General features: G+C 37.3%; 2 protein-coding genes across 2 annotated transcripts in view; both read right to left on the bottom strand.

The window, feature by feature from the left end:
* Positions 1-2,364, bottom strand: part of RAMP1 (receptor activity modifying protein 1) — a 61,904-nt gene extending 59,540 nt beyond the window's left edge. The window contains exon 1 of the mRNA XM_035006788.1: positions 2,283-2,364. Within this exon, the coding sequence (XP_034862679.1) occupies positions 2,283-2,301 (19 nt within the window). The 5' untranslated portion in view covers positions 2,302-2,364. The remainder of the gene's footprint in view (positions 1-2,282) is intronic.
* Positions 1-15,120, bottom strand: part of RBM44 (RNA binding motif protein 44) — a 62,573-nt gene that overhangs the window by 6,893 nt on the left and 40,560 nt on the right. The window contains exons 9-15 of the mRNA XM_035006792.1: positions 12,440-12,554; positions 11,611-11,739; positions 9,295-9,374; positions 9,113-9,186; positions 6,203-6,491; positions 2,563-2,708; positions 2,283-2,427 (exon numbers count right to left, since the gene is read on the bottom strand). Of these exons, the coding sequence (XP_034862683.1) occupies positions 2,304-2,427; positions 2,563-2,708; positions 6,203-6,491; positions 9,113-9,186; positions 9,295-9,374; positions 11,611-11,739; positions 12,440-12,554 (957 nt within the window). The 3' untranslated portion in view covers positions 2,283-2,303. The remainder of the gene's footprint in view (positions 1-2,282; positions 2,428-2,562; positions 2,709-6,202; positions 6,492-9,112; positions 9,187-9,294; positions 9,375-11,610; positions 11,740-12,439; positions 12,555-15,120) is intronic.

The following is a 15,120-nucleotide window of genomic DNA, read 5'->3' on the forward strand; positions in this document are numbered from 1 at the left end:
TTTAAGCCTTTTTTTTTCAAAAATTTTGTCTATTCTATTTTCTCTCCCTTCTTTTTGTTGAAACTCAGTTATATCCATAGACTGCCCCACTCTCTCTCTCTCTCTCACCTTCTCTCTCAGGTTTTGTATCCTTTTCTCTCTCTGTGCTTCATTCCATAGTTTCTTCTAACCTATCTTTTTTTTTTCCTAGCCTAATTCTCACTTCAACTGTCTAATATGCTATAGAACCTATTAACTGAGTTATTAATTTAAATTTTTCTTTTTTTCATTAATGGAATTTCCATTTTTAAAATATTTTCAGTTCTATATTGAAATTCTCAATCTTGTCTTTTGTCCCCCTGACTATAATATATCTGAATCAGTTAACTTTTGCTGTGCAGTAAATCACCTTCAAAACTTAGTAGCTTAAAACGACTTTCTATTTAAGCTTATAATTCTGCCCATTTAGCAATGGGCTGGACTCAGGTGAGGGATTTTTTGCATCTTGGTTGGGCTTGCTCATGCCTCTATCTATGGACAGCTATGAGGCTGGCGGGAGGGGGTGGCAGGGGGCGGGAGGGGGGTTGATCTCCTGATCTATGCCAGATTCTGTCACATGTTCAGGAGCAGCTGGCTACAGGCTGGAATGCCTTGGCTATCCTCCATGTAATCTTTTGTCCTCTAACAGACTGTCTGGGCTTTTTCACGTGGCTGCAGCAAATTTCCAAGACAGAGCAGAGTAATCAAGTCTTCTTGAAGACTAGGCTTGGAAAAGGCACAACTTGTCAAAGTAAGTCAAAAGGCTAGTCCAGATTCAAGTGGGTGGGAAAACAGATTCCACATCTTGATGAAAGGAGCTTCAAAGTCACATTGCAAAGGGTCACGAATGCAGGGAAGAGAATAATTATGGCCATTTTTGCAAATCACGAATGCAGGGAAGAGAATAATTATGGCCATTTTTGCAAACAGTCTATCACATATAAGCATATATTCTTTAAGTGTGTCTGATAACTTAAATATCTGGCGTTCCTGTGGCTAGTTTCTATTACCTAGTGTTTATTATCTAGTAGTTTTCATTCACATGGCCTTATTTCATTTATTAGTTATTTTGGATTGTGCACTCTTATTTACAAAATAACTAGTATACACAAAATTGTTGGTAGAAACAATTTGAAGCCTAAAATGACATTACTTTATTCCAGAGAATTCTTATCTTCATTTCTGCTAGATGCATGTCAGAAATAACCCCATGTCATTTCACTCAACTCAGGGAATAAATTCTGAAGCTGAGTTACAGTCCCTCTGAAGAACTATTTCTGGTTCATAGTTACTACTGCAGTACAACCCGCTGGGGTTCCAACCCATTGCTGAGAGTTCACCAAGGCCCCATCTCCCTGGCTTCAATGTTATCAGAAGGGTCCCTTAAACTAGCTACCCCTCTGCAAATAATACCAGGGAAAACATCCCAAATATTGGGCATATTTTCCTGAGACTCATCTCTGTACCCTGGCCCACTAATTCATGATCACGGGGATAGCTCCCCAGTGCCTTGTTCAAACAGATATTCTTTACATTTATTCAGCTTTTCTAGCTGCTCTCTATAGCAAGTTGGCTTTAATCACCTAGACAGCTATAACTGAAAACAAATCCCCATTCATTATTTTATAACAAAGAATCCCACGTTTGTGCATGTAATTAAAACACATACACAAATTCTTTGATTCACTTTTCTTCAGGAGGGGGAGCTTAATTCCCTTCCCCTTGAGTGTGGATTGCATACAGTGACTCACATCTAAAATGTGACAGAAACCATGGAGTATGCCTAGGTCACAAAGACACTGCAGCTTCCATCTTGCTCTCTCTCTCTAGAGAAGCCAGCTGCCAGAATGTAAAGACACTCAGGCAGCCCCAACGAGAGGTCCATGTGGTGAGGCCCACGTGGCCAACAGCCCTGTGAACGAGCCATCTCAGCAGCACATCCCCCAGTCTCAGTCAAGCCTCCTGATGACTGCAGCCCAAGCAACATCTTGACTGCAACACTGTGAGAGTTCCTAAGTGAAAACCACCCAGCTAAGCCACTCCTGAATCCTGACCTGCAAGCTAGGAGATGATGAATGTTGTTTGAGCAATTGCGTTTGGGTAACTGGTTTTGCATTAGTAGTTAACTAATACAGTATGTTTGCCTTTTAATTTTATAATATCCTTATTTTATTACTTTAAATTTAATACTATTTTTCATTTCAAAAATCAAGGGCTTAAAAATTTTAAGTAATATTTAAATATAAAAGATATACTTGATTTACCTCTTGTTGCTTCTTTCATTCCTAACTGGAAGCAGAATTTTTCAAGACAGATGAAGTCATTTCCACAATAGTATTAATAGATAAGCCATTCAGAAAACCTTTATGATTTATTCTTACTTCCTGAAGAGCATCTATAATACGGTCTCTATGCAAAAGGAAAATACACATAAGCACCTGTCTTTCCAAAGTAACACATTCTAAATATGGATAAGTTATCACATTGAACTATATTTTTACATAAAAATATTAAAACCACTTTAAATAGAATTGTAGTCATTACCTGTGAACTTCTGGATGTAGTTCAGCCAGTCTCTTTATGATTTTGGTAAAGCTACGCAGATTCAATGTATTTGGAGGTATGAATTGAGTAGGTGTATCAGGTAATAACTTAGTAGATTCAATCTGTTTACAATTCTTCTTGACACCCTAAATAAGCATTTTAAAGTTTTCTTAAAATCAGTGACTATTAGACACTTTAGCTTATTTAATTAAAATTTAAAATTACAAATGGTAAAATAAAAATTCCTAAGAAATTTACTTTGATTTGGGATTATTTATACCAAGTAGATTTACTTGAGCCATGTTCAGAGCCATGTATTAAAAAAAGTCACACATGTTTTCTAATAGTGACAAAATACTTGAAGTTAGTACATCAGCCTTTCTCAACTGGGATTCCTCATCTGAACCACAGAATACAGATGTTAACTATTTTCTCAATTTCCCCAAAGATAAGACATAATTAGTTCCATTCTCAGGGCAGGAGAAAGTTTAATTCACTACATACAGTGGATATCTTAGGCTTATGGCATGGAGGCTTAGTTCTCTTACCTAACCTGACAGAGAAAGGCTGCTTTACATAGTTAATTATAAATATTCTACATTTACTAAATATGTAATCATCACAGACTATATGTCCAGAATTGGACCACACACTATGGAAGGAAAACTAGTCATATAAATTAGAAACCCCTCCACCTATGAATCTTACAATCCAATCGAACAGACAAAATTAAAATGATTAATTAGTATTAACGATGCAAGTAGGCTATAAATTGTATGAAACCACTACATATCCCATAAAAATTCAAACTAAATGAAGAGCTGAGACTTTAAAGTCTAGATGAAAAGACAGGGCAAAATACATAAAATATTATATCTATCCCATCAGAACATTACCTATTTTACTTAATTGCTTATTGCCTTGCTTCACTAGATTTAAGTTAAACAAGAACACATATTTTTTGGTCTGTTTTGTTCTTTGCTGCTTTCCCAGTGCCTAGAATATTTATGTATATAGTTGGTATGTAATAACTGCTGAATAAATAAAAATTTGGGATACAATAGTTTAAGTGATAGTTTAAACCACAGAAAGGATGAGATTTCCAAGAAAGAGACAAATTACTGCTCAACAACAGTAACAGCTACTATTGACTGAGTGCATTTTCTGTGCCCGGCACCGTTCTAAGGACTTTTCTGTATGAAATTCATTTAAACCTCACAACATTTGTGAAGCAGGAACTATTATTCCCATTTTAAGATAAGGAAGCTCAGACATGGAGATTAGGTAACTTGCCCAGTCACATAATAAGTAGGTAGCGGAGCCAGGTTCTGCCGCTCATGGTAGACAATAAATATTTTCTAAATAAATGAATGTAATGAATAAATGTTGAGAAGCTGAGAAAAGAAAGGTGATAATACCTCATGTGTTAAATAAAAATCAACTCAAAATCTTTGTGACCATGGGTTTTGCAAAGATTTCTTAGATATAACACTAAAAGCACAAGTTAAAAAAGAAAAAAACTGATAAACTGTATTTCATCAAAATTAAAAACTCCTTTAAGACAGTATTAAAAGAAGGAAAAGACTAAGTACAGGTTAGAAAAAGTATTCCCAAGTCATATATATATATCTTATAAAAGGTTTGTATTCAGAACATAAAAAACCTCTCAAAACTCAATAATAAGATAAACAACAATTCATCAATCAAGGGACACTTGGGTGGTTGTCATAATTTGGCTATTGTAAATAATGCTGCCATAAAAATCAGGGTCCATGTATCCCTTTGAATTAGTGTTTTTGTATTCTTTGGGTAAATACCCAGTAGTATGATTGCTGAATTGCAGGGTAGTTCTGTTTTTAACTTTCTGAGGACCCTCCATACTGTTTTCCAGAGTGGCTGCACCAGCTTGCATTCCCACCAACAGTGCACGAGGGTTCCCCTTTTGCCACATCCTCGCCAACATCTGTTGTTTCTTGTGTTGTTGATTTTAGCCATTCTGACTTGTGTGAGGTGGTATCTCATCATGGTTGTGATTTGCATTTCCGTGATGATAAACGATATTAGGCATCTCTTCATGTGTCTGTTGGCTATCTGTATGTCTTCTTTGGAAAAATGTCTATTCATGTCTTCTGCTCATTTTTTAATCAGATTACTCATTTTTTTGGGATTGATGAATGGAAAAAGAAGATGTGGTATACATATACAATGGAATATTACTCAGCCATAAAAAAGAATGGAATCTTGCTATGTGCAATGACATGAATAGAGTGTATTATGCTAAGTGAAATAAGATGGCCAGAGAAAGACACTAATACCATATGATTTCACTCATATGTGGAATTTAAGAAAAAAAAAAATGAGCAAAGGGGGAAAAAGGGAAAGAGACAAACTAAGAAACAGACTCAGCTATAGAGAACAAAATGATGGCTACCAGAAAGGAGGTGGGTGGTGGGATGGGTTAAAGAGGGGATAGGGATTAAGGAATACATTTGTTGGGGCGCCTGGGTGGCTCAGTGGTTAAGCGTCTGCCTTCGGCTCAGGTCATGATCCCAGGGTCCTGGGATCGAGCCCCACATCGGGCTCCCTGCTCCACGGGAAGCCTGCTTCTCCCTCTCCCACTCCCCCTGCTTGTGTTCCCTCTCTCGCTGTGTCTCTCTGTCAAATAAATAAATAAAATCTTAAAAAAAAAAAAAAAAAGGAATACATTTGTTGTGAGGAGCACCAGTAGATTTAAGAAGTGTTGAATTACCATATTGTACCCCTGAAACTAATATACTGTATGTTACCTAATTGGAATTTAAATGAAAACCTTAAAAAAGTAAACAATCCAATAAAAGTGGCCAAAATATAAACCGGAATGAAATGCTATATACACAGCAATATGGATCAGTCTCAAATGCATTAAGCTAAGATGTCAGGCTAATAATGTTACAAAATATTCATTTCTATGACATTCTGGAAAAGGTAAAATCATAAGAACAGGAAATAGCAGAGTATAAGACAATGTTCTGGAATGAAGGAACTGTTCTGTATCATGATTGTGGTGGTGGTTACACATCCATGTGCCTAAACTTGAAAATACCAAAAGCAGTGAATTTTACTCTATGTAAATTTTTAAAAAAAATCTGTGGAACTCCTATAGGACCCCAGGCACGTTGCTGAACAGCAGAGAGATGAGAGTAAAAGGGGCAACCTCATCATTTTCCATGTAGTGTTTAAAACCCTGATGAGGTAAAATTGAGGGCATGTATATAATAAAATGACTATATTTTATGGTTTTAATAATTATGAGCCAAGATTAACTGTGAGAAAGGATGATGAGAGAGTAATTAAGTACTTACACAGGAATACTATCCCAAGAATAGGTACAAAAAAGACTGCAAAGCACTGGCAAAGTGTCTAGTTAAAGAGAAATAATCTATAGCCAGATCTACAAAGATCCACATCCCCCACTCCTCCAAGAGCAACTGGAGTTGTACAAAAAACAGGTTAGGGTGGATCCAAGCTTAAAAAGGATACAGATTAACATTCTCATTTCCACTTCAAGCGCCCTGATTCTGGAGTTACTTGTTCTACAAAGCTACTTACTGCAGTATGTCCTATACAAAGACCACTGAAGAGATCCATCAAGAAAACTAACCTTCTGGTCAAAAGGAAAAAACTCACTGTCTTGCTCAGATCCCAGCTGCCTTGGCCTAGTTCTGGGCAATCTTGAAATAGAGGAGAATGAGCTAATTTCTTTGTTGGTGCTTCTCTCCAAATTATTCCAAGTAACTTTATTTCCATTTTTGTAGGAAAGTGGTGATGTATATTCTCCAGGAGTTTTAACAAGCCGCACATTTACTGATTTTCCATTTATTTCTATCCCATTCATTTCTTTCACGGCCATCTTTGCATCAATGTTTTTTTTAAAAGCAAGGGATGCATATCTAACATATAAAAAGCAGAAAACCAAAAGGTTGTTAATGACTAAATTGCCTCAAACTTCACATTGTAACTACTGGATACATACATATCTTTTACAAGAATAGCTGCCCTTAAAAAAAAAAAGTTAATATACTTACCTTGGGATTAGGAAGAATATTCATTTAGAATAACTAAATAAAAAGAAATTAGGGGAGCCTGGTGGCTCAGTTGGTTAAGCATCTGATTTTGGCTCAGGTCATGATCTCAGGGTCCTGGGATCGAGCCCTGCATGGGGTTCCCTGCTCAGTAAGGAGCCTGCTTCTCTTTCTCCCTCTGCCCCCCCACCCCACTCCTGTTCTCTCTAAAATAAATTTAAAAATCCTAAAAAAAAAAAAAAAAAAAAGCAAATCAGGGGTGCCTGGGTGGCTCAGTGGGTGAAGCGTCTGCCTTCGGCTCAGGTCATGATCCCAGGGTTCTGGGATCAAGACCCATGTCGCATTGGGCTCCTTATTCAGTGGGGGGCCTGCTTCGCCCTCTCTCTGCTGCTCCCCTTGCTTGTACTCTCTCCGTCAAATAAATAAATACAATCTTTAAAAAAGAAACAAAGATGGGAAGTAAAAGACAGCATTTCTTATGAGTTCTCTATTAATTTTATATTAAAATTTAATGTATAACATTTGAAAAGTTGCTCTATGACAGAGTAACACAGATTAGTAATCTTAGGACAACTGGTTATCTATTCTAAAAAAATTAAAATTAATCTCTATACACAAAACATAACCTCAAGGTGGATCAAAGTCTTAAATGTGAAAGGCTAATTTTAAAAACATTTGGCAGAGTATGTAAGATAATGTCCATAGGACCCTGTCGTAGAAAAATAAGAGGACCAAAAAAGAAGTTGGAAAATCTAACCAGAATTTTAACCATCTGATTGAGAAAGTGAGGCAAGAGTCATCCTTCTGAAATCACCAGCCCTAGATGTGTCAATGGAAGGACATACACCAAATCTGAAAAGGAGTTGTTTTCAAAAGACAGAACTATGGCTATACTGTTATAAGTTTCTCTGTTTTTCTTTTAAAATGTGTTTTCTAAATTTCCACACAGAATGTATAATACTTCAAGTAATAAAAAAACAAAATTTTTTTTAAAAAGGATTACAAATACTAAAAGAATATTTCACATCAAATAATACTTCCAGGATCACAAAACTACTTTAATGTAGTGGAATGTATTAACAACACATCAACAGGTCAAATTTAAAAAGCCCATGATCTTAAGTGACTCCATTTAAACAACTTTTTTTTTTTTTTGAGAGAGAGCTCAAGGTGGGGGGAAGGGGCAGAGGGATAGAGAGAATCTTAAGCAGGCTCCATGTCCAGTGCAGAGCCTGACACAGGCTTGATCTCACAACCCTGAGATCATGACCTGAGACAAAATCAAGAGTGGGATGCCCAACCAACCGAGCCACCCAAGCACCCGTATTGGATCCTTTCTTAATTGAGAAAGACTTTTACATCTGAAATAAACAGCTATCCTCATTAGTGATAAAATAATTAAGGCATTTCCATTAAGCTATCACCATTTTATTTTTTTTATAAAGATATTATTTATTTATTTATTTGACAGAGAGATAGAGAGCACAAGTAGGCAGAGTGGCAGACAGAGGGACAGGGAGAAGCAGGCTCTCTGCTGAACAGGGAACCTGATGCGGGGCTCAATCCCAGGACCCTGGGATCACGACCTGAGCCGAAGGCAGCTGCTTAACCGACTGAGCCACCCAGGCGCCCCAAGCTATCACCATTTTATTTGATAATTTTGAATATTCCTACAATGTCACAAAACAGAAAGTAGCATGATAAATATTGGAAATGACTGTATGTACATGATAAACATAAAAGCATCAACTAAGGGCACCTGGGTGGCTCAGATGGTTAAGCGACTGCCTTCAGCTCAGGTCATGATCCCAGGGTCCTGGGATCGAGTCCCGCATCGGGCTCCTGGCTCAGCGGGGAGCCTGCTTCTCCCTCTGACCCTCTCCCCTCTAATGCTGTTTCTCTCCTGCTCACTCTCTAATAAATAAATAGATAATCTTTAAAAAAAAAAAAAAGCATCAACTAAAAGGTAACTAAAATTAAAAATAATAAAACTAAGTACAATTTTCTGCGTGCCTATTATATGCTAGGCTATATTCCTATTGCTTTACTTATTAATAATTGTCTCATAGCAATGCGATGAAGGTATTATTATTATCCCATTTACAGATGAAGCGCCTGAGGTATGGAAAGGTTAAATAACTTGCCCAAATTTATTCAGCAAGCTACTGATGCAACTGGGAACAGAACCCAAGACATAAGCCATCTAGCGATAGAGCGCATTCTCTTAACTAAGGCACTCTACTGCCCCTATGAAATGGTAATGAAACAGGATTAAGTGCACAAAAATCAATAAGCCATTAATGGCAAATTAAAAAGTGTAATGGAAGATTTGATTAGAACAGCACCATTAGTGATGTATCCCTCTGGATGGGAAAGCTCTGCAGAAATGGCCCCTGACTTGACTGCCACTGCGCTTGGTGTCCACCACACAACCCCTGGCACACAGCACACACCCAGCACATGCACCTTACTGAATTTGGGAAACCTACCTATAATTAGTAGAAGAATCATAAATTGAAATTTCGGAAACTTGGTATTTCTGGAAATGAGACCTTAAATCAGCCTGAAAGAAAAATAAAAGTTTGTGAAAGGTAGAAAAAATAAAAAATAATCAAAATATGAACAATTAATAGATTTTAAAATGAAACTCAGAAAATAAGTCCTGGCATACCTCAGATACTGAAGGGCACAGACCACCAACATGTATCAAATAACCTTTATCTTTTCGTAAAGGTTCAATATTCTTCATTTCTGCTTGTAGAGAAACATAATATGTGACTATTATTTTGATATTTTAAAAGAAATGTGAAAAAATTTTTTATTATCATAAAGCTTATTACAGAGTTATTACTGAATATCAGCATTGGTCTGAAGACCAAGAGCCTAGAGCACAGTTTTAAGATTTTAGGGCCTTAATCATATCATCTTCAGGGATTGGATTGTAGCTCAAAAATGGGTCAATAACATCTCGTCAGGATAATCAATTACATCACAATTAAGAAAGGTGTCTTTCAGTTGTCTTTGGTTCAAAGACGTGCTATCTAGGAAGCTGGATGTGCAGAGGACCCTAACTGCCCCCATGTTAATCCTGGCTAGGGCTTATGTATATTCCTGTGCTCGGGAACCACCACACCAACAAAGCCTTGAAATCAGAAAAATATCAATAGCAGGTATATAGCCTGTTAATGGTAATGGCACAACAGAAAAAAGGGCGGGGTACAAACAACTTGATTTACATAGCACTTTTTGGGAACCACAAATAGTAGGATTACAGATACAGTTTTTTTCCATTCTCAGAATGCATTTTCATGGTCTCCATTTTGAAGAGAACTTGCTCTGAAATCAAGAAGGATTCACTGAATTGAGATTCTTTCAGTTTACTGTCAAAACCAATACCAGGCACATAGGTAGTACACAATAAATATCTGGTGCATGAGTTCTTAGAGTAGTTTTAATTTATTTGTTTTATATTTTTATAATAATGGAATGGTTGTAAGTTTTAGTTTTTTCACTCAATAATAATAGCCCCACCCCTCCTGAGTGCCCCTCACACTGCAGGCAGGACGCCCAGCACTTCACCCCACGAATCGAGTTCAGTGGTGGTGCGGCAAAGCAGGCAGACTCCGTCATCTCTAGGCAATAATAACCCAACCTTCTTCATTAACTTGCTTCCTTTAGCTTGCTTAATCTCTTCGGTTTATAATGTACCGTCATAGAGAAGACAGTGAAACTATTTGTCTGTATACTTCTACACTGGGGTGTGGAGGGAGCAAGAAGCTACAGTGAATAGGCATTAGGAGACATATGTTCGACTCATCCCCTTTACCTTGCACTAGGTTCAATACAACAGGACTACTAACTACCCCATGGGCAGAACACTGTATGTGGCACTGGAGACAGGTAGTGAACAAACAATAAAAAAAAATCCAACCTCACTGAGCTAATATGTGATGTGGGAAGGCAGTCCATAGATCAAGTAAGGTAAGTACACAGTATGTGCTAAGTGATATGGACAAAAATAATGCAAGGAAAAAAAGTAGTTATGATAAAGCTAGATGATAAAATGTCATTTATTTTAAACTGTATATGTGTATGAAATACAGGCATAAAAATGCATAAATGAATGGTAATAGTGGTTACTGCAGACTGGAGAACCTTCAGGTAATTTAAATTTTCTTATATTTTGTTTAAAAATCTTTTTTTAAAAAGATTTTATTTATTTGACACAGAGAGAGAGAGAGAGAGAGCACACAAGCAGGGGGAGAGGCAGAGGGAGAAGCAGGCTCTCCGCTGAGCAGGGAGCCTGATGTGGGACTCGATCCCAGGACTCCAGGATCATGACCTGAGCTGAAGGCAGATGCTTCACCGAAAGAGCCACCAGATGTCCCTGTTTAAAAATTTTAATAAGCATTATTTATGCAAGCAAAAAAGCCCAATAAAACCATTGCTCTTACATCCAATAAAAATCCATGGAAGCATACAGAAATAAAATAAAGGAAGGTAGTATATATTTAGAAATGATAGAAGGGCAATGATCACAGATACTAGAGGAAATTCCAACTATTATAAGCAATTAAAGACTATGAAAGGTGAAAACTTTAATAATTTGATATTTCAGGAAAGTAAGGGAAAGAGGACTATTTGGATCCCTCATGCCAATTTGACAGATCTGCTGAGGGTTCAGAGGAAGAGAGTGTCCAGGAGGAGCACTGGTGTTGGCCCAGAATGGCAGGAAGGACTCAGACCTCTACTGCTAACTAAATCTGGGATTTAAGCTTTTAGTAGTTTTCTGAAAGAAATGAACATTTTAAACTGATTTACTCTCTAGAAAAACTGACCTCTAAATGTCCAATTTCTCATTTTTTATAATTATAAAGGAAAGCCACAAACGATAAAATATTAAAACAGTTTAGTTCTCAGAAAAACACAGAAGATGGTTACAAAACGAGATAGAGTAGGATTTCTTAGTAAATTGTTAAGAACCAACCTTGTGGAAACTTTGGATCCCCTTTGTCTTTTTCTATTTGATTTTCTTGTATTCCTGACAAGTCAACTCCTGTCAGGTTTTCTTTAGCATCAAACCAGTCTTCACTTATTTCTCGATAATTTTTGCAGTCTGAGAAATTGAACAGAAGTAGCTATGAATTATGTATAATGTTAAACTCTGAGAAATTATCTAAAAAGCCTCTCAGAATAAATCAGCATGAGGACAATTACTAGTTTTATGTAAAAATAAATATCAGCAAAATATAAACTAAGCATAAAGATTCTTTCAGAAAAGTTTTTTTGCTAGCCCCTGAATAAAAAATACTATTCTGAGTGATCTGCTTTCCAGTTTTCTTTTAACTAACACTGATTCCTAGCTTATTAAAAGTTCCGGTTTTTAAATTATCCTTTATTGAAGAAGAGACACATTTTTATACACAGAATAATAGTAAACATCTTTAAAAAGGGATTAACCAGTTTCATTAAAAATTGAATTAATGATCTTTCCGGAATGATTATCTCTTCTCACAGAGGACAAAATTAAAACAGTACAATTTACATAGATACAAACTGGACAGAAGAAAGAATTTTCAGATTGGAAAACATGAACCAGAAGAAAGAATCTGTATTATTATTTGACATTATCAAATATATTAAGTAACCTTACAGATGTTACATAGATGTAATAAGAACATAATTAATGTTCATAATCAGAATGATGCCAGTCAATTAAAAATGTTGATTTTGATTTAATGAATGGGCACTAGGAGTATTTTAAACTTTGCTACTTGTTTTTGGGCAATGACACAGGACTACATCTGCACACTGACCTTTGTCCTCGAGTTTCAGCTGACTTAAGTCTACATCTATGTCACCATTTTTTAAACCATCTTCCTTGGGTGGTGCGTCCTGCTTAGGATGACTGCTGTCAGACTGTAAGGACATCTGAGGATTAAAATAATAAAAACAACAATAAATACGGACTAACCGCTACTGCACTGTTATTATGTGGCAGGCACTCTTCACTAACATTGTTCAGTCCTCATGACAATGAAGGCAATGAAAGCAAAACCATTTTCCATAGGTGAGCAAACTGAAAGTAAGTAACTTGCTGCTTTATGTTGGTCACACTTAACAAGAAAAAGGAATTGAACTCACCTGTGTATAGTGACTGCCAACACTACCATTATTTAGCAAAGTGTGGCACACATACACACAAGGAGTACTTGAGATGATTTTCAGAAGTGTTCTATTTTCCACATTAACAATTAACAGTAATACATTTAATGTAATGTGTGCTTATATATACCTTTTATTTACAAAAAGTGGCATTTCTTTCCCATATTTAATAGTTACTTTTTTTTTTTTAAAGATTTTATTTATTTATTTGAGAGAGAGAGAATGAGAGACAGAGAGCACGAGAGGGAAGAGGGTCAGAGGGAGAAGCAGACCCCCAGCTGAGCAGGGAGCCCGATGCGGGACTCGATCCAGGGACTCCAGGATCATGACCTGAGCCGAAGGCAGTCGCTTAACCAACTGAGCCACCCAGGCGCCCAATAGTTACTTTTTACACATAAATTTATTTAGAAAGGAGAATCATTTAAGGGCGCCTGGATGGCTCAATCAGGTGAGCGTCTGATTCCTGATTTCGGCTCAGTCATGATCTCAGGGTCATGGGATGAGGAACCCCATGTCGGGCTCCAAGCTCAGCAGGGAGACTGCTTGAGATTCTCTTTCTCCCTCTCCCCCTCCCCATCCTCCGCTCGTGTGCACTCTCTCTAAAATAGATGAATAATCTTTAAAAAAAAAAAAAAAGAAATCATTTAAAAATACAAAGCAAGTAAGATTATAGGTAATACATGGCTATGGGAAAATGTGAAGATGGTACATGAGTAGCTGAAATTTAGCAACACTACCCTCCACTGTACTGGTTTTCACACATAACCTGTTAATTTAATGAGACAGGTATTAAAATTTCATCCTAACTTATAATAGGTATTGTCTTATAGTCCAAACTAAGATTATATAAAAATTGTTGTATCTGTATCTTGTATTTTTAAAAATAATTTATTGTGGGGCGCCTGGGTGGCTCAGTCGTTAAGCGTCTGCCTTCGGCTCAGGTCATGATCCCAGGGTCCTGGGATCGAGCCCCGCATCGGGCTCCCTGCTCTGTGGAGAGCCTGCTTCTCCTTCTGCCTGCCACTCCCCCTGCTTGTGTTCTCTCTCTCTTTTTTTTTTTTTTAATTTTTATTTTTTAAAGATTTTATTTATTTATTTGACAGAGAGAGACACAGCGAGAGAGGGAACACAAGCAGGGGGAGTGGGAGAGGGAGAAGCAGGCCTCCCGCTGAGCAGGGAGCCCGATGCGGGGCTCGATCCCAGGACCCTGGGATCATGACCTGAACCAAAGGCAGACGCTTAACGACTGAGCCACCCAGGCACCACTTGTGTTCCCTCTCTTGCTGTGTCAAATATAAAATAAATAAATAAAATCTGTCAAATAAATAAATAAAATCTTAAAAAAAAAAAAAGAATTTATTGTTCTCCCCAAATAAGTTTATATCATTGTTACCATTACAATGATGAAAAAAAAATCCTCCAGAACATTACATACCATTAAATGAATGTGTTTTAGCAAATTATATAAGAAATGTGAGGATATAAAAATCTGGTTTTAGATGTTAAAACGGAGATTTTTTTTAATCAAGTAGAACAATGGAATACATAATTTGCTAAGGTAATTTACTTTTAATCATTTGTTAATAGGAAAGTATATAACTCAATAAACTATTTTACTTTTGGCTCCGTAATGCATCTTATTATTTAAGACTACCCAAATAGTATAACCTCAGGGTGAAGACCAAAATCCGAAAACAGCAACAAAGTTCAGCTTTCCTACGGCACTGCCTCACTTCACAAGGAATAGAGCCTGTGTTTCTATCCCGCTTCACACTCTGCAGAGTGCCCTTACACAGACTGTTACCGGACACACAATTCCTTAGGGGACAAGAGAGATCAAGAACACCTGTGAAAGGCATTTAAAAACTCATTTTGTCATTTCAATAAAAAAGGAATTAAGCTTTTGCTTTGTCTAAAATGAATGAGGTATTACTTTACCTCATGAGATGCAGATAACATTTTACTAGTTCTAAGCACACTGCATGTCGGTGGCCACCAGTCAGGGTTGCCTCAGACAGTTCAGGATCGGAACTACTGTCATGGTGAGTCATTAACGTCACTGCCTTCCATCCTCAGCCGTCTCCTGGTTTGTTACTGAACAGACACCACTGACATCTATTTGATCAGGACACTATGTTCCTTCTAATCAGTTCTACCCCTCAGGTAGTAGTACACAAAGCCAGCTGAGTGAAAAAAAAGGTGAGAATGGGGCGCCTGCGTGGCTCAGTTGGTTAGGCGACTGCCTTCAGCTCAGGTCATGATCCTGGAGTCCCAGGATCGAGTCTCGCATCGGGCTCCCTGCTCGGCGGGGAGTCTGCTTCTCCCTCTGACC

The sequence above is a fragment of the Mirounga leonina genome, unplaced genomic scaffold (genome assembly GCF_011800145.1).
Source record: "Mirounga leonina isolate KUSES-001 unplaced genomic scaffold, KU_Mleo_1.0 Mir_151, whole genome shotgun sequence".
Lineage (NCBI taxonomy): Eukaryota > Metazoa > Chordata > Mammalia > Carnivora > Phocidae > Mirounga > Mirounga leonina.